Here is a 26,738-nt window from a genome sequence, read left to right as displayed (position 1 = left end):
AACTTCTAAGTGAGTAATGGTGACAAGAAGGAAGTTAACAGCTATTCCAGCAAAAAGTATTAGTTTCTTGACTGAGAGTCAACTACAACCAGACCTGCAAAGTCGGTGTCATTTCACTGTAACACCTCCTTGTGTGTTACGGCCTTCAGACCAAGACCATGATCCTCTCTCCCCAGCCATAACCCTGTGAGTGTCCCAGCATAACCAAACGGGCTATCTATGAACACATTTCTTTCAGCTTCTGAAATGTGTTGCATAGAGACATAAAACCTGAATAGATACTACATCACAAAAAAACTCTTACATGGGCATACATAACTAGTTAGGGTTAGGTTTAGTAAGATCAGGGTCAGAAAATATGTTTTGTGTGCAGAAAGTTGCTAAAGAATATCACACTCAGAGCAGAGTGGGGGTGCCTACTTGCCTACTTACTCCATGATTGTCAATTGTTTCACTCATCAATCACTACATTGATTGGTGGCTATAATGGACTAGACACATTCAAGGTGGGAATAGTTATATGACTGCCGACTTGACACAATTCTGCACATTGCACATTGCCAAGATACAAGTCTGGGATGCAAGCTAATTAACATGATTAGTTGTGTCAACCATTTTCCTTTTTAAAAAGGAAAATATAAAATTGTAACCTACTTCTTTCATCTGGAAAATACAAGCTGAGCCGAGTCCCTCAGACAGGGAGCAGGAGTCAGTCAACATTAATAGGGAACAAACCTGTTGCTGGTTTTCATCTTTTTGTGGAATTTGCTGACAATAGGAAAAATATAGAATAACATCTGTCTCATCTTTATCGTTTTGCATTCCTCAACATAAAGAGGAACACAGACCTTACTGTACAATAACTTGATGTTCTTCCATATATTCCCTGAGTATACATTCTCTCATGGTTTTCCTATTATGTGTTATGTAATGCAGCCATTCTGGCAGGCTGTGATATACGACCTCAGAATGCTGAGTTCTCCCGGACCCTGAAAACCTGTTAACCTACACAATGTCTAAATTTACACCACACTATTACAGTCAATCACTGTGAAGCTGCTGCGATGTGGGCCAGGCAGACAACTCTTTTAAATCACGCAAGCTATGTTTGCCTGGACATGTGATTGCAGTGTCATGTCTACTTTTCCCTAACATGAGCTGTCTCAGATGTCCTCCCGGTGGGAACGTGTGACTTACATCCCATATTTGTTTCCACCCCACACATCCAAGTTTAAAACAGTGATCACTGGAGGTAAATGATGTTTATGCTCATAGCAACCAAAATGTATGTCTCCTGTGGCAGCCGCCGTCTGTTCTCTGTCTGTATACATTCAAAGCAAATGAAAAATGACAGGAAGACTCCCAGTGTGATCCTCTTTGAGTTTTCTTTTCCACTGCTTATGACATTCTGAATTCTTCTGTCTGACATTCTCCGTAGGTGTGTGAGGCTTTGCATGGATCAGTGTAATTTCACTGTGGATTACCCAGGATACTAACCTCTCTCTTCAAATACGTGCCCTTCCTCCTTTGTAGTAATAACACTTCTTGCTCAAGTCGGTGACTCACTGCCATATTTCTGTCTCAGCGAAAACCACCTGACACCAGATAACTACCCAACGTGATGCCTGGAAGCAGAGCCACAGTTTAACTAGGCCAAAGGGCATAAAGGTTAGTCTGGAGAGATGAAAAAATGCAACTAGATTGTGGGGTTTTTACTTTTACTTCTTTTGTTTACTAACCAATGCAACAGAAAAATATGTAAAGTACGCCACTGTTTGTTTGAACCACTCCAGCAACTAAAACTTTGAGAAATAAGGGGCTAAATGGTCTATACATTAGCATTACCAACTGTTTCAAAAACTTTACTTTGACTAGTCTAGAACAAACATTTTGAGTTCAGCATCAAATTTAATTCCTTTACACATCAACACGATGACTAAAGCTCTTGGAACGATATTTAAAGGTGTTCAGAAATGGCCAAGTTTCCACAAGTTGCCGCACGAGTTTACCTGAGTAAGGAAAACGAATTTGATTGGTCGTTATCGAGTGGGCGGGATATTCAATGCTTGGGGCGAGACCGAGCTCGGTGTGTGTCTCAGACGTTTGATTGACGGATGACGGATCCAATATCAGTGGCTGGTGAATCGTGAGCAGTGTGACGCATAATTTGTGCGCCTGCATTATGTGAAAAAAGATACCACACTTTAATCCCTGATTTACTCAAAAATAGAATTTTGCACAAAGTTTGGGCTACATTGTCTGATAGATGCGTTATTACACTAATGTTAGGACCCACAGTGGGCTCAAATTAAATTTTCTTTTCTGTACAGCTTTAATGTTAATGCTAAGATCAGCTATGTCGCTCATAATTCCGACATCCCATTATTCTGAAAATTACCCATCGCTCCGAAATCTCAATGTTTCGACATCCCATTGTTCCGACCATATTAAACCCATTGTTGCGACGTTCATTGTTGCGACCCGTTGTTGTGGTATGTGATTAGACTAGGCGTCATAGAGAGGAGAGAATGAAACACCATAACCTCCTGTTATTAACTCTGGTGCAAGTTGTGCGCAAATGCTTATTCGCTAGTCTTGGCAGTTTCACCCATCACATATTCCCATCCACAATACTGCCCTTCATCTGGGTAGTAGCTTGTATGCTACACTGACTCGCTATCGGAAAATGACAAGATGTCTAACCAGACTGCGGCTAGCTTGTTAGCATGTAACAAGTTGCTTGTCCTCTGAGGGTGTTTTCACACATGCTGGTGTGGACTATGGGTGTACACCAGAAGCAAAAATGATACATAGTTTCATTTTTCAATTAGTAGGCTACGGTAATACATGTTTGTTTTCATTTAGGTCCAAACGCCGCACCACTGGCAAACCGTGTGTACGTCATGTTTTCGTGACGACTGAGTGGGAAAAGACGCGTGGTAGACATGAGTCCTGATTGTAAAATGAAACACTGAGAAGTAATGCTAAACTCTAACAATTGAGACACATGTATGCAGTACACAAATACGAGGGTTGTAGCACTGGTCATTTCCTTGATATCCTTTGTATTTACCGCTCTCTGCAAATAATAGATTTTGAAAATGAAGCAGGGCTGCGGGAGCAAACTACGGGAGCCATTTTAGCTCAAACTTATGGCGTATGCTAATAGGCAGTTGGTGCAGACCGAGGTGTCGCCACTTTTGCACAACAAACGTACTGCACCACAGTTCGACTGCAGCTGCATCGAGACTACCCCTGCAGGTTGGTCTCAGTGCAGCCGTTTTGGTTGTGTTCACACTGACCCACCCACACTGTACTGGCCCAAAGTTCAACTGGGTCGACCTAAACACTGCTTGTGTGAAAGCACCCTGAGACAGCTCCTAGCAAATTAAGCACCTTTTCCTCCAAATGTAATAATAATAATAATGCTGACTATGTGGTATATTTTAATAAAATGCAAATGAATTCCTTTCAAACTCAGTCTCTAAGTAAATAGGTCTTAAAGTCTCATTCTGGATAAAGACATGGCTGTTCATCTTTTCATGCATTCTTTATGCTGTGTGCACCTCCCATACACCTCCATTATGCAGAGTTCAAAAACACCTAAATCCTCTAGATCGCTGGATTCCTTAGGTAAATGAGAAAATATGTTGTGTAATTTACTGTAGGTGAATCAGCCCATAAAAGGGTATCCTGTCTGCTGTGGCCGAATCCCGTGGGGAGATGAATGCAGTGTTTGGGTTTCTAGGCTGGTTTTGTGGTATTTCAGTAGATAAATTTTGTAGTGCGGTCAAAGTGACGTCACACCTGAATACTTCCCACACTGGGACAATTGAGGTCGATTGCAGAAATTCTTAGTTATCCAAAGTGTGAGTGTAAACACTGTCTAGCCCTTAGAATCAAACTGCAGGTCTGATTTGACCCCAATACTCAGAAAGCTTGATGCAGACATAAGAAATTTAGTTTCTTTCACCATCATTTACAACTTTTCCACTGATGAGTAGGCTTATGAATCCAATACTGGGTTTGCCAGTGGTTGCAAGGATTCACACAAGGAGGTGCTGAGAGAAAGTAGATAGAGCAAAATACATATTCTAGTTCAGATGTTCACCATAATGACAACTTTAAAGTACCCGAGGCTGGAATTTTCCTCGAAATGCTAAAAATGTAAACTGCAGAAGTAGTAAAACTCTTACAGCTACAAACACTGCTTTATTATAACTACAGTATGTCAAGGTTCACCAGCAGCCATATGATGGTGCCCCACACGTTGTAAATCAGTGCAGACCACATAAATTACACTCTGGAAGCTGAGAAGAACCAGGCCCTATACAGCCTTGAAACCAATCTCTGGTTCTTCACTTATCTCAGCGTTACAGCCCAAATTATTGTCAGCTGACAGATAACCACTACGCACACTGTTCTGTAAATCTGCAGTGAGCGAGTTTGTCCTATTTGGTACAGACAGTGTATCAAACCGTAGCTAACTGACAAGCTACAGTCTTGTCCCTTTGGATCACTCAGTCATAGTCAAAATAAATTTCACTTAGTTGTGTGTTTGCCCTGTTATCCTTGCGGGCTGCTGATAGACAGCAGTAACAGTGTGTTTCAGCAGCACTGTAACTATTGTAGCTGCTGTGGAGGTCACACACTGTGCTGCCTGCACAGCTGCATTCACAGCATCTCATTTGACTCCTAACCTTTACTTCTCCTCCTTTTTTTTTGAAGATATAAAAACTGATCTTGTGAACTGTTATGCGAGAAGCTGAGTTCAGTAATTCTACATGTTCACTTATCATGTGAGCACAATCAATTCCCAGCCTGTGAAATCAGCTGTTACTCTCTGAATCAGGGCAAAGTTTGAGAATGACCTTGAATGAAGCTAATTAATATTTCACAGAAAACCAGCGTTAAATCAATTGTCAGAACAGCTACACCCGTCATAGAGCGGGGGAGGCATGATGTAATTCAGAAATGTATTGTTATTTTTTTTGTCCTGGAGGACACCCATCATGTTGCAAATGCAAAGAGCAGAGTTTCTGAACATGCGTAACAATATTGTACAAAGTAGGAAATAGATATTTCACAGAGGATACATTTAATACAGAAACAGTAACAATGATAGTTTTGTTTATTTACAGGAGAGCCAGTGCATCTTTAAAGGGATACTTCACCCAAAATCGATATTTCACCAATTTTCTACTCACCGTCATGCCAAGGAAGGGTTTGGAGAACTTGGACTGGACATGTGCGAGATTTCACGAGATTTGCTGCAAGATGTTCGTTCATCGTCATAAACCATTGGATGTATGACGTAAACACGGAACAACATCTCAAAGCAAATCTTGTGCATGCGCACAAACATCAGCAGAACCACTGGAGCTACTACTACAACAAGGCTAAAAACAGAGATCAAATTCAAATTTTTCCGAACAACTTTTTCATGTGGCGGCTTCAGGACACTTGTGTCAGTACGGACGAGCAGTATGGAGGTATCTGGGTGTTTCATAGTGTGTGTTTTGGACGATTCAAAAGTGAACTTTTATCCGTTGCCATTATATGAAAATCTGTTGTCGTTTTGATAACGCCGAAAGTTCTCCAAACCCTTCCTTGGCATGATGGTGAGTAGAAAATTGGTGAATTATCGATTTTGGGTGAAGTATCCCTTTAAAGAATAAACTGGATAAGAGTGTAGAGATCGCTATGGTTGTTGTGGTTTGTCCCTTGTTCCCTTATGTCCTGTGTTTCTTTTGTGTTCCCTGTATATTAATACATCATTTCTTTGTTCCTCTCTACCTGTTTCCTGAATCTGCTGCATTCTCGGCCCTGCTGAACACCCTGATCATGACAAAAGGAACCAACCAAAAAATGTTGTGAGATGTAGAGTCACACAAATGACGTTAACTGGTTAACCTAGGTTCAGGAGCGGGGTCACACCTCAACCACACCTCTAATTCCTCCGTCTCCTTCTAACCACAACCCTCTCTCTGCTCCGTCATCCCTATTCCCTACTCTCATCCTTCCTTCCCTCCCTCCCCCTCCCTTCTCTATTCAACCAGTGCATGCCCTTCCATGTCTCATTCCAGGTACTATTTGGGGGGCATTTGTCCAGCTCGGGTGGAACCGCTCTGAGACAGAACCACCATTCTGAGTCTCAGTCTGCCTCCGCCGGTCTTCACTACATCCTCCCAGACCGGCAGAGCAGACATCAACCTTCCTCCTTCTTCACCCATCTGTGCCATATCCATTCATCCAACCTCAACACTTCCATCTGTTAAAATGTTAAAACGCACATGGTGCACTGGGCATGGAAGCCCTAAAGGGTCATACATTTTCTTGTGATAACGAGATATTTTATAGAGATATATTTTCCTCCATTTCTTGAGATGATTAATTTGAGAGATAATGAATGAAACGTCATATTGGCCTGAGATTTCCATCACACGTGACATGTCATGCTGACTGACGTCTCCTTGAACACCAATGTAGGTAACGATAAGCCTAGTTCTCTCACTAGCGAGCCATCAAGTGAGCTGACAAACAGCTGTTGTAACATTAATTAAAGCAGAAGTAAGCGATCCGGTCGTTTTGGCTAATGCTGCGTTCCAGGCAGGCTTTTGAAACCGTAAATTACAGCTTCAAGTCACAACTTACGACTTTGTAGCCTTCCAGGCAACCCACTCGTGTTTTTCCGACCTGTTTTACCTGTGAAAGTCACTATAACTGCCACTCGTAACTTCCGACCCGTGAACTCGTACCAGATCGAACTGGTATGACTTCACAGGTCGGAAAAACACGAGTTACGAGTTGCCTTGAACGCACCATAACAGTCCTCGTCCCTACGTCACCACATTCACGGCGTCCCTTGGCTGCACACACAGCCCTGCATGCCGTTCTCTCTCCTCATTGGATAAAAACTGTAGGATACGATAAATGTTTTCTCCTCGGCTCAGAGCAGAGCAGAGTGACTGACAGACCCGTGTTTCGGTCCAAACACTCTATGTAAGTGATTGCTGTCGGAAGATATAACTATTTAAGACTTATATTAACACAAATATATCACTTACTTCTGCTTTAATTCCTTGCACAAAACACAAACAGAGAGCTAGGCTTAACGTTACCTACATTGGCGTTCAATGAGATGTCAGTCAGCATGACACGTGTGATGGAAATCTGAGGCCTATCACGTTTCATTCATTATCTCTCAAATTAATTATCTCGTTATCTCGGGAAAACTGAGGAAAAATATCTTGTTATCACAAGAAAATGGAGGAAATAAAATGTATGTATGACCCTTTAGGGCTTCCGTAACTGGGAACACTGGGAGGTTAGTAGAGCCATCAGAACAATCCAGTAGTATCCATTAAAGGTGCACCTGCGTTAACACCTCAGCTACAGGTCGGCTGTGCAAACAGAAGCATAAGACAGTGCAGTCCATGGGTGAACTTGTGTGTGATTGAAAAATGTAAGTAAACTTCTATAAGACACAAACATCTCAACAGATATTGGATAATTTTCGTGGGCTTTTTTTTTCTAAGTGTTTAAAGGTTTTTTGTGGCATTTGTGCACAACAGCACATACTGTACTGTAACTCAGCTTGTCTGCTAGTGTTCCTGGTCTGGTCTCCTAACATGGAGCATGTATGGTCTGTATATGACTACCGCACACGGCCCCACGTCAAAATACCTGAACTACCCCTTTAAACATGATGGAGTTCAGTGCATTCCTAGTGTGGTCGACATGCAATCTGCTTCTCTCAATATGGACACGATCTACATTCCAACGATGTCAGAAGTGCATATATGTGCAGTTGAGTCTTACAGGTGTTTCTGTGTGTAAGTATGTGTCTGGGCGTGTGCTGGACAATGAGCCCAACTGTTACATAAAGGTCGGACCTGAGTCGTGTCGTGTGTTGGAATGTAAATGTTATGACAGCGTGGATCCAGAGGCCTCCGTGGACAGGTGTAAGTGTCTGTGTCTGAACCACACGGACTGAGGCTAATCAGGAAAAAACTTTTCCACCATCTGATCTAGATCTCCTCTGGGCCTACTTGTCTATTTGGAGCTGATTAGCTGTTCTAGATAAGAATGTACACACACAGTATATCTGCGGTGACCCAGAGTTAAACACACAGCATTAAAAGAAGCCACAGAATCACAACCCAACTTGTCATCTTTTTTCTCATTAATTCAGTTACTCTGCAAATTCTGCTCTCATCTCCACCAGGAGCAGTTTTCAGCTTTTGATCCATCTCGCTATCTGGAGAACATGAAGCATCCAGCAACTAATCAGATAAAAAAAAAGATTTTGGCAAATTGGTGGGAGACAAATTAGATCAAACACGAGAACAAAACATCATGTTTCACTGAACTAAAAGTCTGTGCTGATGATGCTTCTGCTCCATGTTTGCTGAATGTCTAAACAGGCCAAAACAGCTTCATTAAGTCATATTACATTTATAGTCAGCATCAAGTTGTGATGAATCAGACCTTGTATGGCAACAAATTGGTAACACAACTTTGAGCATCCTCTTAAACTGTCCCAATGAACATAAACTGACACTTGTCTGTTGAGAATAGTTGGAGTAAAATCATTTGCAGTTGTGTTTTCATCCATCTGACAAATGTAAAGGATAACTATGCAAGTCGGTCACTTTTTTGCTGTTTTGGTTGCTTTTTTTCCTCTAAGGAGCTCCCCCTATTGTTTTGGAGTGCATATTTTCAATATCCAAAAAAAAAAAACTCACAGCTTATTCTCCTCCCTCCCCATGTGCATTATTTTTCAACAAAAATGGTGAGAAGGCAATCCATGGAGCAATGTCTACTGAGGTGGGTAACATTATTATGTCATATAGATTACAGATTACAGGGTGTGTTTGTGTCGTAGTACCGTAAAGCAGTCCATGTTTCTTGTGAGACGAGATCTGGGACACCAGGTCTGAGGCGCTGATCTTGCAAGGTTGGTTTTCAGCCGAGATGCCAGGTGGAAGGCAGAGAGCCTCCATTCTCCCTGTAACGAGTCATTTCATCCAAAACTGTTCAATTAAGGTAAAAATCTTGCATAGTTCCTCTTTAAGTCCAATATTAGATCTTTATTTTAAGCTCCATTCCACTTTTATACCAACTCCCGAGTGACTTCCAACATGTGTTTGGAGTTCAGATCAGCAGGGGCGGGTCTTCCATGGTGGTACGGGGGGGCACCCGACCCCCCTGAAATCTATTTGGCCACCCTGTGTGCCCCCCCAATGGTCATTGAGTTATGGTAATGTCAATCATCGTGAAAAGCTCTTAACCACTCCTATGTTCACTGTAAAAAGCTATAAGCACTAACTTCTGACTAAGGCTCTTAGTCAACTCTGTACAGCAAACATCACAGTTTTTTGTCTAATAAATAAAGAAAATGGTGTAAGATTGTTATTGTTCTCAATTTCACCATTTGAGTAATGCTTGTTCTGGTTATTACTGTATTGCTTTAGTAATAAAGTAATTCCGACCTGGTTCCGACCTGGTTATTCTGTATACTGTACATTGACTGTTACACAAAACACTGAGATGTTTATTATACAGAGCTACTGTAACCACTGGGTAAGAGTATAAGATATTGCTGTTAATTGTTGCTTATTCTGCTTTTTGTTTATAACATAGAGTTGATGATTGATTGATTATAATCTTAATGTTGACACTGACAGTGGAAAATGAAAAGATCATAGGCATCATAGGCGTAGCATTAGTGCTGCCAATAAAAGCAAGATGAAGACATACTGTAAACAGTGTGTAAATGTATATGTAATGTATATTGAAGAGAGTGATCAGTGGCAGCCTTCATTTTTGTTACTTGAAGGCTGCCCCCCCCACTGTTATTACCCCCCTGTGCCCCCCACCAGAAAATACTCTGGACCCGCCCTTGCAGATCAGAGCAGTGAAAGTGAACCAAAGTATCACAGGACAAATCCTACATAAATCTGATATATCTGGTGTTAATCCTCAGTGGGTTCTTTACTGTGACTGACACATTTGATATTTCACACAGTGTTTTGCTTTGCTTTTATTCATATGAAATATAAATCTTTGTTGTTTGATAAAAGCTTAGACACAATATAATCAAAATATAATAATCATTTCATAATCATAGTCATCTAGCAAGTTGTATTTTTTTTTTGTTCTGTTGGATACTGTGATCTTTAGAGAGTCATACATAGAGAATCCCTTTTCTGGTCATTTAAAATGGCAAAGTGCATTCCTGTCTTGTAAATTAGGTTAAAAACCATCACAGTGCATTAGTCTGGCCTTCATTTTACTGCACTGAACTTCCAGTGCAGTAAAATGAAGGCCAGACTGTTTTACCATCACCTGCTATGTTTAAACACTGTTGGTGTTTTTCCATTTCTTCCATTAGGCAGCAGGAACCAGATCCTGCCTCATGTGAGTTTCCACAAGGTTAGAAATCACTGCAATAAGTTATTTATCTCCAGTCACTTGACCTGACCAGAGGTTCACTCGGTGGTTCTCAGTTTGCACACAGGGAGGATGCTGGGTATTTTTTCTGGTCTGGAAAATGACAAGAATTCTTCAGTCTCTTATTATGTGCACATGACTCCTCGACTGTGGAGGGCAAAACCGAGAGTCTGATATGTGACACAGATTCTGCGGGCTGACATACATCAGCTGCAGGCAGGACGATATGACATAAGTTGTGCTGCTGGACGCTCAGGTATTTGTTATTTACATAGTGATAAAACATAGGAGCAAAGTGATAACACTGAGGCACGAGGGCCAAACACAAACACAGACAAGGAATGTGTATTTCTAATTTGTGTAGATAAGTGTGAATGAATGAAGAATGGCTTTTTAAAACCACATAGAGGGTGAAAAAGCCAAAATTGCCCTTCAGATAAAACCCTTTGGTTAAATATTTTCACAAAGTATGGGTATACTTACAAGACCGCCAACAATGCTGAAGCCTACATTTCCCATAATGCATCTGATTAAGTGGGTTCTTTTTACAGTTATTTTAACGAACCAACTTCTATTAAACAGAGAGGCTAAAAGGCTCTCTTCTGATTGGCTGAGTGATTGCAGTGACTGCTTTGTTGTGACATCACAAAGTCACAGAAGTCCTGACGGCTGGTTTTAAGGCTCAGTTCCTGAATACAGACTGTGTGCATCTCTCTGTGAAGTGAAGCTTTGATACTTTCAAAGTATTAATATAGAACCTATAACTGATTTATGATCAAACAACACATGAGCGTTTCATTATAGGACCTTTAAAGTCACCTTTGACAGAGCTGTCCTAAGAGGTGGATGAAAACAGTAATTACTATCAAACAAATAATATTGTTGTAGTTTTGGCCCAATCTCTGAAGTTTCATCTTTTTTAGTTTCATAATGCAAACCAAACCCACAGGACTTTATTTTACATTCGAGCCAGGAACTCTGAGTTTGTAAAACACCATATCATCATAAATTTGAGCTGCAGGTTAACTTGAGTTACCTTAGATGAAAGTATCGTGTTTATTCTGTATTAAATATGTAGTAAATAAGTGATGGAATGCATAGGGCCTTCAGGGCACATGGAACCACTGAATAGCAGATGAAAATGATGCAAGAGCAACCTGTCTGTCCCAACAGAAGAGTTTATAGAATCTCTGAGAAGGAGCACTGAGGCCGGTCTGGGTTCTTGTGCAGTTTCATGTGTCACTAGTGAAGTCCTGGGACAAAGATGTGAGGAAGAACTCAAACAGCTTGGAAAAAGTGGGTTAGCTGATTTAAATGTTGAAATCTCTCAAGGAGGATGAGGTAAAGTGGAAACGAGTGGAACATTTAGGTTCAAATGGTCAACTCAGCCGTCTGCTTGTTAATAATTTGCTGTGTAATGTAGGTCATAAAATGAGCAACTGGAAAAAATGTGAAATATCTGAAATCCTGTAGTTCCCTTTCCTCTCTCCTCTCTCCTCTCTCCTGTCTCCTGTCCTGTTCCGGATGCTGAACGATCCAATGGGCTGCTCTGCTGCTGACCACAGCCCCGGTCACTCATTAACTCCGCTGAGTCGTACGACCTTCGCTGCTAACGTAGTTGCAGTGCTGTCGCATCATACCCTGATCATACGTCCCTCCATGTTCGATTGACATTGTCCCTTGTCCCACATTACATAGTTTTGTCATGTAATGATTGACTTCTTTGACGTTAGGTCACAACAGCTTGGTGAAGGACATGGTAACATGGAGGAGGGTGGAAATGACTCGAAAGAAATACGCTGAGTCATGTATCTCGAATTTAGAGATTTTTATGATTCTGTAGTGTATGTATTTATTTTCTTTACGAATGAACGCACACACACATACGCTTAAATCATACGCTATACTCCATCACGCTACAGTATAGTTCTTTATTTTACAGAGAGAAGGACATTGTCAAACAGTAACATTTGAACTACAGTTTAAGACTTCCTGTCCTACCATAAGGTCACGTTTAAGGAGCAGTGGAAAAGATGAGATAAATAGTCTTTGGTGACATACAGAATAGATATTAACTTACAAAGATAACTTAAATACACAACTTTCTTTAAATAGTTTGGCGGAATACACACACACGCACGCACTCACACTCACCCACACACATATATTTAAAGGTATACTTATATATACATAGATAATAAGTATACATTCACAGTCATCCTGATGCCACATGTAGTGCACTGACATCTTCAAACACAGTCAATCTCAAATGCAACATTTACAAGAGGAACCTCGTTCAGCGTTCACAAGTTCATTACAGTGAGTGAAATCCAAGCTGTGAGAGACTATCGATACACATGCTTGCAATAAAGTGCTTTCCTGTGACCCTAAGGCGATCATGTGACTTTCAATTGGAACATAAGCAAAAAGCAAAAAAAAAAAAAAAACCTACGCAGATCTTCCTACATCGCTACAGAACTGACAATAAACATTTTCAGCCGGCTACCTCTCATACTCGTTCCTACTCTTGTGTGTCTTCGCGGTCAGGAGCCGTGGGAGCCCTGCGTGTTTCTACATGGGGGGGAGGGAGGTATTAGCGGTCGTGCACAGTTTGCTTACACAACTCCACAAGACGCAATGTTCTGATGTCATACAAACAAACTACGCAAAAAGCCTGGGAGCAGAGATCAAACACGGGAGATAAACGGCCTGATAGGGCCGCATGCTTGAGCCTCAAAACACATACGCACACAGAAGCGTGTGAAAAGGTACACTTTTTTTTTTTTTTTTTTTTTTTTTAAAAGAAGAGAGATCCACCAGGGTTTTTCAGCGTTTTGAAAAGCCTTTTAATGATTCGTCACGAGACATTGATTAGCTCCATTACAGCTGAGAGACTGGCATGTTTCACCTCAGCAAGCCTTTGAACAGATTAGATTTAGGGCTAAAAGGAACCAATGAATATTACCCTGTGACCTCCAGGCTCCAGTGATTACAGATGAGAGAGGGGAAGAGAGGCAGGACGAGACTGCAAAGCTGAGTATAATAAAGAAGCTGGTGATGAAGAAGAAGAGAAGACACCCCGACAAATATGTAAAAGAGCACATTAATGTATGATGTCAAGTATTGCCAGGTTTTTGGTGAGTTGTATGCTGTTTGTGAACTTGTATGCAAAATAACAAAAAGCTAAAGGTACCTCTATACGACTAAAACGACCGCGCACATAAACCTGAAAGCGTGCCAACGGCCTTCCTACTATCAAACACTTGACAACTCAAGATCAGGCTGCCATAAAGTCTCAGAAGAATGTTAAATAATATGTAACATAAACAGGTTTCTCACCAAAAATATGGGTTTAGTAGCTCTGGTTGCATGTTTTTTTTTTTCTTTTTTTTTTTAAGGCCTGTCAAATTTTAGCATGCAACTGCGAGGAGAGCCCAACCTCAGTTATTCTCAGTCCGTCCTCCGCCCACCATTTCAAAGTGGGACGTAAATAGAGAAAGAAAAAAAGGGAAATGTCAGGGCATGTATTTTTGATGGCGCTGCGCTATTTTGCATACACATTTGAAATCTGGGCTTTCTGACGCCTAACATTTTTGGTCAGTGTGGTCCCTCATTAGAAAACCCGCATTGTAACAGTGCAGCTTGAAGCCGCCGCCGCCTCCCGGGCCGCTCTACACCCTAACATAGCCTACTGCCTGTGGCGCCTGTTGCTTCCAACACTATTTTCTACATTGTACAAGTCCTTTTCTTATGTATTATAATTTAAAACGATGCTAATCCACCATATACAAAGGCTTTTAGAAGATTGGACGACTTATTGGCCTCTTTATGACCTTCAGCTCTACATGTTTCACTGTACACCCTCCAACTGAACACATGGCCGTAAGAGGAAAATACACTATGAGATGCATTTGAGGGTATTTATCTGTTCCCTAAGTCTACTTTACTTAATTGGTCCCCTGCTATGAAGCATCAGCTCAGTAAGTGGATTGTAATGTTTGCAGTGCAGAAGCGTTTAAAGGGTCAGTTCAACCAAATGTACCAATACAAAGTTCTTGTGGCTTTTATTTGGCCAAGTTTTGAAATATCTCAACACAATGGAGAAGGAATGGAATTTTGTTTGCGGTGTGTGAATATAGACATTTGAAAGATTTATTGGTTTCCCAAATAAGAATCTGTGTCACTGCGTAAAAAAAAAAACAAAAGAGAGTGAAAAAGTGTTGGTTTTTGGTGAACTGACCCTTCCAGGCTACACGTGCACTGAAGCCGTACGCCTCGATATTTATGTGTTATTGTTGAGTGTGTGACCGTGGGAGGGTCGGGCCCCCCTCCCTCCCCTGCTGTGGCGGTACATATGACTGAAGTAATTAAACCAGGTTTATTAAACTGCTGTCAACCCAAAGTCCTGACTTGCGGGGGGAACTTATAAATCACGTGAAAGGGCTATAGTGTTTCAGACTTGGCCTCTGGCAGGGAAAATGCCAGCAGATCACAAAGTGCTGATCCACGGTTCCAAGGTTTACTTTGCCACCTCCTGTGTCAACCAACCGCCCGCTATAATGCAACACAGAAACTGATCCTTCGGGCACTCGGGCTCCATCCAGAGCAGTGGATTCTGGACCTTCATCTTTTTCTTTTTCGGCATGGAGTTCATGTGGTTACGTCCTGACTCAGAATGCTCTTAAACCAAGAGCTGTGGCTGCTCTCAAATGTAAACTGTGGCCTGAAACACAAAGTCCCGCTGAGTGATGAATTCCCAGTCCGTATGAAAGCCGTTGGACTGTTCCAGGGATGTCAGTGTTCATATTGAAATCTGTGGCTGTGAAATGACCTTGGTGTTCCTCAGTTCACCAAAAGCAGGAAGGAGGGGTGGGGGTGGCACAAAAAAAAGAGGTAAAAGGGTTCATTGGGTCATTTAAGAGGTCTTTGGGAATACATTGGTTTTGACAGGGCTCCAGCTCAGAGTGCAGGTTGAAATCCACATTAGGGGCTTAAGTGTTTGATCAATGAGCCGTGGGATAACCACCGCTGGGGAGGTCAGTTGGCAGACAGGACCAGGCCACTGGATGGTGTTGAAGACAAGCCCTCATTCTTACATTAACAGGATTAAAATGTCAAACCGAGGCCTGCTGGACTCTCCTCAGGACGGGGAATTGAGAAGGACTTCAATGTCTTTCAAATGTTCTCAGGATGGTGGGAGATCTCAAATTAGGGGGTTTCAAAAAAAAAAAAACACAAAAAAACGAAAAGGACAGTTGTGATTTGGAATTTGAATCTTCACATCCATCAATCAGCCCAAAAAGTAGCGAGGCGTGATGTTGAGTCATTTAAGAGGAGTATAATTGTCATTTTGAGATGGATTAACACAAGTTATGTACTACATCAAACTCTAATGCAAAGACTAACAGTAATACATTAAGAGATAAATAACTGGAGATATAGATAGACTCGCTGTGGCTGTTTGGAGGTGTCTAACTCATCCGTAACTATGGGGGCTTCTGGGGTTAATGGGGGACGAGTCCTCTCTGCCGCTCTGACCAATGAGCTGATAGAGCCGGTGGCTGAGGTTCTGCACTTGGCAGGTTCCCAGGACGCAGCCCACCCTCATCAGCTGGGCGTGATGAGGGTAGTGGTGACCCCCTCGAGAACCTGAGTGGGCGTGACGACGGACTCTCAGCGCTCTCCTCTCGATCCGCAGCGCTTCGGCGAGTCGTCCCGGGCCGGGGGAAGGCGTCCTCGCCCCTGAGGCCGGAGGGTGTCCGAGGAAACCGGGCAGCCATTTTGGGGATGGGCTGGGAGCAGGAGTGCTGGTGGCAGCGCTGGGCTGGCTTTCCGACGCCGTGGCCGTATCTTCTTTCAGGTCAAAGAGTTCGTTGAGGAGGTCCAACCTGAGGAGAAAATACAAATGGGTGAGATGCTGAGGAAATCCTGAGTAGAAAATCTGTGACACCAAAGAGAATGGGCAAAGAGGACATATAGACTAGACTTTAGACTTTAGACATTTATTGTCCCTCTAGGCCTAGGGAAATTCTTTTTCATATGACCATTTACATTTCGTTTTGTTTCACCAGACACATACAAACACACACAAATTACAACACATTGCCACACATTTTTACACTCTGGCCAGGTTATCTTGGCTTGTATGTGCACAATATAATGCAAACAGGTGAGTTTTATTTTTTATTTTTTTAAATATATATATATATATATATATATATATATATATATATATATATATATATATATATATATATATATATATATATATATATATATATATATATATATATATATATATATTAAAAATAAAAACCTGTACAGTCGTCATGAAGGTTAGGGTTAGGCAGTTTTTTGTATCAGGCTGTAAACATGTGAAGTTTGACATTTTAACATGGGAGTCTATGGGGACCGATTTACTAAATCTGACCCTAGTGGTCATTAAAGGTACTGCAGTTTTTGAAAGAAGTAACCTTGCATATCTTAAACACTATTTTGTAGCAGAATTGCCAAAGCATTTTTTTTGGCAGATATGAGTGGTTATTCTACTTTCAAGACTTAAGTTAAATCCTTTCACATCAAAACAACAAATGTCAGCCAGCACGGTAATTCCTGCCTGGGGACACCAGTCAAAATAAGAATTATTGTTGCACTTAACAACAGAACAGGTGTAGAAAATGTCCCTGCCAGCATTGTTAGTATAACAGCTAATGTTGTAAGAGCACTGGTAATTCTGCAGAAATCTGATTAGCGCTACAAAGCAGCTTTGATAAGCGAATCATTTTTGCCTGTTGTCTAAACACAGAGTGGCTCCGTGCACGCTCACCCGTTCACGTGGACACTACGGTTCATCCTTTAATGGTTTTCCACATGTGGACACGTACGCTGACGTTATCTCACTTATTACATTATACAATCAAGCCCCGCACCTCTGTGCTTTTTAATGGCCAGCTGAGCTTCAGCCACTCTGGGCTAAGAGGTGCTGATGGTCTCCACAGGAGAACATTCAAATCTCAGCAGTGGAGTCAGATTAGTTCTAATGGTAATCAATTTATTTCCTAAGCCCTGTTACACAGTAGTTTAAAGGCTCAAATATCTACTTCCAAAGTACATTTGTACTTTTTTCTGTGGCCATTTTTTTTAAGTGGATGACCTCGTCCACAGCAGCTTCTGTACCGGTGCTCCTGCTGCTTCTCTAAGCTGATCTGGATCTACTGCAGGAAATTCGCTGATCATAGATAAGTGCTTCATACAACCTCACATCAATAACCCAAACTATCAGTCTAGGTAACAAGCAAAATTCAGTTTACCGAAACTGAATTGGAGAAGAAGCATGAATCTCAAAGACAGAGATAAAGCTATGACCTACAGTAGAGGGATCGTTTGGGTTGATTTTTTTTTTCTTTTTACCTCAGCACCTATTGCACAGCAAAACATGCTCTCCTAAATTGGAATGCGGGATCCATTGAATAGAATCTACTGAAGGTAATGTTCCATCTAGATCTACCTTTGTAGATCTACTGTAAGAAGAGTTGAGCGAAAAGAAGAAAAAAAAAGGTTGGGGTAAACAGACCCTTTTCCAGAAACTGGGTTTCTGAGACTCCTCATCAGCCTACAGTAAATGAGCTGTTAAGATGAACATGCTCTGCAGTGCTGTGGACCAGCGGGTACGGCCCGTTCAGCAAACACCCCGGCAAATGACTCGCCATCTGTTCATTGTTTGACAAAGACAGTCGCTGCTCACAACGTGACCCTGCAGCTCCTCACTGGACTGTCACCGCTGTGTTTGTACAGCACAGTGGGACTCAAGCACTGCTGAGGGTCAGGAGAAGTAAACAGTAAAAAGTGCTGTTGCCCCTGGCAGCCACTGGATTAATAGGATGAAAATGTTAAATGTTAACAATGGCCTCTGCTTGTGCAAAGAGGTTTAAATACAGCATGAGGGCAAATATATCCAACATGTTTGTTTTGGGTTCTTCTGAGTCAAGGGAAAAAATTCTTTCACAGTGGCAGGTTTGGCACCATTTCCCATGTTCTTGGAGGCAGAAGCCACAGCTGATCTAATTATATCAAGTGTGTTCCATTTGTAAAATGCTGACTTATGTTATTTTATCATGAACACTGAAACCTTTACTGTGACTGAGGGGCTGAGACGTGAGACATCGCAGCAGACACTCACTGTCTATGCCACTATGGTTCTGGTTCTGAGTCCTCTCTGAAATGCAACGCTTTTTGCTTTACTCGGGCAGTTTCGGCTGCAGACTAAGCACTGGCAGGTTTGGGAGCCTGTCTGGGACGACCTGCTGTCCAACAGTGGCAGTGGCTGAATAAAGCTGTGTAATGCCAGGCCACAGACAGAGGCCAGCACTATTTCCAGGACAGGCCTCGGTGCCCTGCTGCCACATCACCAAGTTACACCCACCTGGTCTGCTGTGAAGGTTATATTTGGCTGCAGAGGAAAACTCCTCACAGCAGTGGTGGCCCTGCATCGTATTGTCCTATTTATGTTTCCAGACCAATCACATGTTTATTTTGAGTAAATACTTGTATATTTATTGTTATAGTTCTCACTGTTTTTAAATTGCTTTAAATGTCTCATCTTTTTAACTTCTCCTTGTGGTCAAAGAGCCAAAAATCATCTCCGTGTGGTTTTACATGTCTTCTCTCAGGCTTCTATCTGGAGCTCTGGTGAGAACAAGTCAGTGCCATTTCTGAATGACTCAGAAAACAGTCAGCCAATCAGAAAAGAGGCTCAGAGTCTCCTCTTTTCTGATTGGCTGACTGTTTTCTGGGTCATTCAATAAAAATATAACAGTTTTTTTTAGTAAGCATTCTGAGAAACAAAGTTCTGCAAAGTTTGATGGGTCCAGGTGGGCGGGGCTGAGAGCAGTGATTGTTTTGTTGTGACATCACAAAGTTACAGAAGTCCCAACGGCTGATTTTAAGGCTCAGTTTCATTTCTCTTGTGACTGAGGCTTTGATATTTTCACAGAACACAGACCTACTTTATAATCAAAAAAGACATGGACATGTAATTTTATATAATATGGGACCTTTAAAAGTGGGTTATCCCAATGAGTTTAAGCCGGTATCACCCTGAATCCCTGCTAAATATGGCGCTCTTTGCTAATTATACACAATCCTCACAAAGGGTGGGATTTTGCAGGTCTCAAACTGGCTGGTAAGAACATCCGGACTGGCTTGCAGGCAAGAACCACATGACTGTACTACAACAGCAATTACAAAGAAGAATACTTCTTGGAAGAGTTCAGGATTAAAAAGGGGGGTAGATAACGTTTTCACCAGATGAGCAAATTTCGCCGTTATCCACCTTATCCCATAACTCCAGAGTAATGCAGATCTGGCAGATTGGCAAATGATCAAAGACATCCAAGTTTTGACACCTCTCACAGTCGTGCAGTAGCTTAAAGGCTTTGACGAAATATTCAATTTGACTGGGGGAAGATTTCAAAAGATTTTACAGTCCAATAAAAAGCAGAAACAATCCTCTCGTGTTGCCTTGTTTGGTTTTTTTTTTACTTCTGAATCGGCACAGTTCAGCTGCCGTATCCTAACCCTGCGGAGTAAGTCCTACAGTACCTCCCCATGCTGCTGATACACTTCATGATTACCAAAGAGGCTGAAGCAGCCTTAATCAGCAGCAGCAGTAGCAGTAGCACAGTCATTGCATTTCATGTAATCTTCCTCTAGGTAACAGTGGGGAGATTGTTGGACCAAAATAGAGGATTGTTTTTCCTTTATTTATTTCCCATGAAACACTGGCGCTAATTGTTCAAGAGTAGTTCTGCTTTCATAACCTCCTCAGTGAGATGTGATTTACTTTGTGCGAGCAAAGCTGGCCATTGAGCATACTTATAGCAGAGCCAGTAAATTACACGGACAGACAGAACGCCACGTTAGGAACCATGTCTGCTCTAAAACCACATCAGTCCGATGCGAGTATAGACACAACACTTGCGTCAACCGGCAGACAGGTTTTCTCTCCCCTCAAAGTCACATTTGTTTCCCTCAAAGCTTCTAATCTACACTTCCAATGTACTGTAAGCTGCCCCTCTTATGCACATATATAGTAGGATACATGTGCATTTGTGCCTCCGCAGCGCCCCGGCTCTCTGCGTGGAGCGGAAACCTGCTCTTAAAAGACGTGGAGGCTGGAATTTAGGTCTTAGCCATTAATCCACAGTGGAATTCCCTGCCTCCTTGGTCGCAGCTTTTTACCCTCCTCAGCCTCCAGCCTGCCTGGGTTCGGTCAAAGTGACCCCGACTGAGCCGAACAACTGTTTATGCCGTAAATACATATCCGAGCAGGCCACAGCCAGAAAGAAGACGTATGAAAAGAGGCCTCTCTTGAGATGATTTACAGAGGAGACAGAGCTGTTTTCAATCATTCTGCGAGCACGAGTGCTTTTCTGAGGAGGTATACGGGATGGAGAGGGAGCGATGTTCTTGTTGTTCCTCGATAAGGTGTAAATATGTCAGAATCGAGATAACACATCAGAAGGACGGACCTAAAGCCAATTGCATCTTCAGGGTGGCTCGGCAACATCAACAACGCAGGAAACCACGCTGTGTGAAATGAAATTCAGAGGTAAATATTATGTCGAGAGTATCTACATGAACATCTGACCAGACGTTGTTGAAATCCAGACGCACTTAATGATTTAGGCAAATAAAAATTGTATTTCTAGCCTCAGCCATCATCATCATCGTTCCTGGTCCAGACAGAGCAAACACGACCGCAAATCGGCTCTACATCTCCTCCGGTCTCGAAGCAAAGAGCCTCTTCCCATTTCAGGAATTCCTATTGTAAAGCCGCTTCACTGCTTAAAGCCATATTTAACTTGTTGTTTGGCCGCGGACCTCGGGCTATTTTCCTTTACGAAAGAAAAACCTCAAGATGTTATGTAAAGCGACAATTAAGGGTATGTGTTGCGTGCGATCCAAGGAACATGCAATTTCTCCTTGTTTGGAAAGCGCCCCGTCAGGCATTGTTAACGGCCTCTTTGTGTTTGCAGTGACCTTATCAGGACACATAGGGACAGCGTGGACATAAACACAGAGCAGGGAAAGGAATGACAGACATCTGAGCTCAGACACACTCAGCGTCATGCAGTCAGCCCACGGCGGTAACAGAACGGGATGTGCCCTGTGGTGTTAAGAAAAAAGGAGAATTTGCTGTCCTGATTAAAACCGCAGAACATTTTACATGAGGTGTGGGGATGAGAAACGTGGAGGCCCGTGACTCAGAGGGAGCGTCAGGGCGGGGGAAATCTCTCTCTGGGAATAGATCCAGGTGTTAAAGATGACACTACCCAACTACAGAGTATTTACAGCAAGAATCAGACTCCTGAAATAAGAGCGTCCAGTTGGCTCTAGAGAGGAAGGTGGATAGGTTACGTCACGTGGATGGGTGCCCCAAAAAGACAGTTATGCTCATGGTGGGAAGCCAGTGAGGGATCATGAACTTGTTGCTGCATTAGTGCCTTGTAGTGGGTGGTGTTTCCTAAGGTTTGGTTGAGGTCATCCGTGCGTCCCAAAGGGCACAGTTAAAGGGACAGCTCAACATTTTGGCAAATTGGCCCATTGCCATTATCCCAATAGTCTTAGGAGTAGGTTTGTTACCTTTAATTGTCGGCGCAAGTTATTTTTAGAACGGCGGAGCAGAGCCGCAAGCTGCTCAGAGCTACGCTACGGAGGCTAATGGGATTTCTTGGTTTCCCTCATCAAACTCATCAAACTTATCAAATACACAACCCAACAACTCCAAAACGCTCTCGTGGACAAGCTGCACATTCACCACGCTATGAGATAATAACAGAATGTTACGAGGTAAATTCATGCAAAACCGCTGATGCATGTTACCGTCAGGGGCAGCTTTTCAGCAAGCAGTCTCTGCATTTGCCTTAAAAACAACCCCGTCTTGTAACGTTCTGTTAATAGTGTGGTGAATGTGCACGTCACAACTTGTCCACAAGAGCGTTTTGGAGTTGTTGGATTGTGTATTTAATGAGTTTGATGAGAGAAACCAAGAAATTTCATTAGCCTCCGTAGCGTAGCTCTGAGCAGCTCGCAACTCTGCTCCGCCGTTCTAAAAATAGTTTGCACCGACAATTAAAGGTAACAAACCTATGACTATAGGGATTATATAATTATAATTTGCCAAAAATGATGAACTATCCCTTTAAAAGGAACAAGGGCCACATTGGGGGGGGGGGGGGGGGGGGGGGGGTGAACTAATTTAAAATTACCTCTTTATGATTTTAACAAGATAAAGCAACGTCAGTGATTTCCAGCATTGCTGAGTGAGCATTTAAAGTGAAAGAAAGACAATAGGGCTGCACAATCAATCACAATGTAAATGAGATGACTCCATGCCCAAGTGTAACATCCAGATCACAGCATTTCTTTAATAAAGCTGTCCCACATTGTTGTGCATTGTTAGCACTATAACTATTGTGTTGCTACAGAGACGTCCTCGACAACAACATGAAGGGACATGATGTGTGTTGGGTACAAGACCCAGAAAAAAAATCTCATCCTCAATTTCATGTTTGAATATGACATCGCAATGGCAATATCTGCACATATCACAATAATGTGACCAATAGGAAACATACAGAGGATTACAACAACATGAGCTGTTTAAGACGTTTCTTCCTAACAGGCCCTTCTCTGCTGCTGCATCAGTTTCTCTCAGACTGAGTGAAACCACGGGGATGAAGCACATGCTCCTAATGCACCCGACACTTCTAAACAGAAATGGGAACGAAGGGGGTGGGGGGTGGGGGGTGGGGGGGGGATTACAGAGCCGGGCAGGTGTGGCAGAGGAGGCCTGGGCAACGCAAACAGACAGTGGATACAGGAGCCTGGCTTCCTGTTGTCTCTGTTGGGTTACAGCACCAGGTGTTCGCTGTCTGAACACACACACACGGCCGGTCACTCACACACACACACACATGCAGGAGATGACCACGTGCGTGCTCGCCCACCTGGAGGAAAATTCCACTGTTACATTATCTGTATTAAACTTTAAGGGCTTTCTTGTTTCTCCTGCCTGTGGGACTCGATACATCACTTAAGTAATAATGTATTTGTTATATATTAAAGGGATAGTTCAACATTTTGGCAAATTGGTCCATTACCATAATCCCTATAGTTTTAGGGGCATGTTCTTTAATTGTCGGTGCAAGCTATTTTTAGAACGGCGGAGCAGAGCCGTGAGCTGCTCAGAGCTACGCTACGGAGGCTCATGAGAGCGTTTTGGAGTTGTTGGATTGTGTATTTGATGAGTTTGATGAAGGAAACCAAGAAATCCCATTAGCCTCCGTAGCGTAGCTCTGAGCAGCTCACGGCTCTGCTCCGCCGTTCTAAAAATAGCTTGCACCGACAATTAAAGGTAACAAACCGACTCCTAAAACTATAAGGATTATGGCAATGGGGCCAATTTGCCAAAATGTTGAACTTTAAGGTGTTTCCAAGCTACTGATAACATATCCTACTTTTTGAAATTAAAGCACTAAGAATAGGAAAAAGAGAAAAAAGCCTAGGGTTGGTTCTTGACTTGAATTTGTGCCCATGGAGCACCACTGTGGGAAATCAGTGAGGGATCACGACCTGTTGCTCGCATTAATGACTTCTACTGTAAGCAGTAAAACCAACATTAAAGAGCGATTTGCGTACAGGACACAAATGAGACTAGTTCCTGTTTCACAAATGACATGCAAGTATGATGTAGTGTAAAATTACCACAAGAGGGAACATGTTCCTGGCACAAATCCATTTCTTTTCCTCATTCTCATCACTATCTCTAACACACATTATTAAATAAAGATTAAAAATCCCCCCGAAGGTGTTAATGTTGCTGCTTTCACTTATCAGTGCTACTGCAGTATCAGGATTTCTCAGTGAGGTGTGATAATACCACACGGTCCTTGGCTTTGCTCAGTCATGACTAAAAGGTAAATATAGCCTAGAGCATAAATGGACTGTATAAAAGCATGAGGGAGACCTTCATGCCTGGCCCTGCTCAGAGGAGCTGCCGTATCACATCACTGACACTGAGCCAGAGGCTGTGGATCCAACATCCACCAGAAGAGGGCACACACACACTGACTCATCCACATTCCTCACTGCGCCTCAACATTGCAACCACACACACGTATTGCATCGCTGGCAGCCCTCCCTCACACATATGTGTAGTAGACTATTAGGAATAACACTGGCTGCTGTCTAATGTCTTACTCAGGGCTTTTGTAATGAAAAGCTCTAGTCACTCGAGTGGTGGAAAAGTACAGGTGCCACTCAAAGCCTAACAAGATCCTTTACAATGGTCCACACTGGTATTTTCTAGCCCGGGCTATTCATGGGCACAAACTGGTTTTCCAACCTTGGAAATGATTTTTTTTTTCCATAGAGAATCACAAGGTGATTGAACCAAACAAAACCTTTATAAATAGTTACTCATGTGACAACCTTTGGGACTGAGAGGTGGAGGAAGAAGACGGGGCAGAAAACAAAGGATCACAATCGGGAGCAGGGGAAAAAACGTGATCTTTTTCACAGAAAACTGATTTGACTACAATTCAGATGTCATTTGCAGCTCTGTCTGGGCCACATGTATTAAACCTGCTGTAATTCAGACAGTTTTTCACTCCAACTCAGCCTACTTTTCAGCATCAACCCTCCACTGTGATCAGATCACAGCGTCAGGCTTCTTTTTTTTCAAACAATATCATACAAAATAATATAGATATCTATTTGATTGGCTCTTTTATAAAGTTTTAAACAGTGATAAGTGTGTCTTTAAATATGAGGTAACAGTGTCCAACACTGTCACTCACTCCACAGCTGGCACTATCTCAAGGAGATAGAAAGTGTTTGACTGTATCATGGCTCAGCCTTTGACCTTGCAGCCTGTATTTATCCACTATCTCGCCGACACAACAACACAGCACAGTAACAGTAACCCTGGTGTGATTTATTACACAAGTTATGACTCAGTAAAGTAAAATAAAGAGGATCACCAGAGCCTTTATTGGCTATGTGTAACGCATCAATGCCAAACTTCAATAAAAAAGTAAATAATTTGAGGAAAAAACTTAACTAAAGTCTTTAGAGCAAGTTATCTGAAGGCATTTTGTTTGGAATGATTCATTAATCATGCATAATTTAATATCTAGATACATTATAGAAGATAATCTTGAACTAATTGATGTAAAAAAAAAAAAAAAAATCTTGTTCATCTGAGCTACAAGTGGCGCATTAATACTTAAATAAAGTGTAACGCGGCCACAGGTGAGTTTCTATATGATCGGAGCAGCCAATCAGAGCAGAGCAGCGGGTCTTCACGAGCGATAAAGCGGCGTGTGTGAGCGCGTGAGGCAGCGGGTCCTACCTGTTGCTGTTGGGACGCTCCTCGACCGGTAGAGCCTGCAGCCGCTGGAGGGAAACCAGGCTGATGCAATACACAGTGAGCGGGAGAAGGCACCGCATCTCTGGTCCGACGTCAACTTTACACCCTCTCCGGGAAGGAGCGGGAGACCACACCGGACTGGGACAAGGTTAAATCCCGAGAGTGGGATGAGGAGGGGGGGGAGGAAGAAGAAAAAAAAGAGAGATGTCCCCCAAAAAATGCAGATGCCGGCCGGGTTGAGATATCCAAGAGACTGTGGGTGGAAGCAGAGGTGATCATGGGTTAATTAACCTGTTGCTCATAAGTAATAATAACAGAAAGCAGAAAGAGCAGACTTCATCCATTTCTTTTATGTGGAGCTGAAACTTCATGGGGATCTTTTAAAAACTCACACATCTGCACTAAAACAACTGGCTCCTTCATTATAAAGTCCTATTAAACTCATGCATCGGATAAAAAAGTTCACATTCATCTGTGCATCTTAAATTTACCATGCAAATCAATTTGCAAATAGTTATGAATGAGGAGTAAAAAAAAAAAAAAAAAAAGATTGAAGATCATTCTTACCCTTTCAGGTTTTATGACTCAGACTCCGAGGTTTGGCTGTTAAGTTTTTTTTCCCACCACGAATCCAAACGTGTTGGTCAAGATCAAGTTCTCTAGTGAGAAGCTGAGTGCCGGGTGACATTGTGGGTTTAAATAGTGAGTGGGCGGAGTTTAAGCGCCGGTGGGCAATTTGACAGGCAAAAGGTGCAGAGGACTAATCTTGTCTCATGCTCGGAATCTGCTGTTTTGATGTGAGGAGGGGGAACTACAACACAATGCCATTAAAAGTGAAACGAAAAGAGAA

At 42.4% G+C, this 26,738-nt stretch overlaps 1 protein-coding gene across 1 annotated transcript; it reads right to left on the bottom strand.

Moving 5' to 3' along the window:
- Positions 1 to 12,372: 12,372 nt before the first annotated feature.
- Positions 12,373 to 26,738, bottom strand: adm2a (adrenomedullin 2a). The gene is made up of 3 exons (XM_083999117.1): positions 26,456 to 26,738; positions 25,871 to 26,141; positions 12,373 to 16,343 (listed from the first exon to the last, which is right to left on the bottom strand). The coding sequence occupies exons 2-3, from the start codon at positions 25,966 to 25,968 to the stop codon at positions 15,932 to 15,934; spliced, it is 510 nt and encodes a 169-aa protein (XP_083855243.1). The 5' UTR covers positions 25,969 to 26,141; positions 26,456 to 26,738; the 3' UTR covers positions 12,373 to 15,931.

Source organism: Trachurus trachurus (assembly GCF_905171665.1).
Source record: "Trachurus trachurus genome assembly, chromosome: 23".
In the NCBI taxonomy this organism is placed as follows: domain Eukaryota; kingdom Metazoa; phylum Chordata; class Actinopteri; order Carangiformes; family Carangidae; genus Trachurus; species Trachurus trachurus.
Note: the sequence above shows the minus strand (reverse complement) of the source record. Positions and strands in the feature narration are given on the sequence as shown.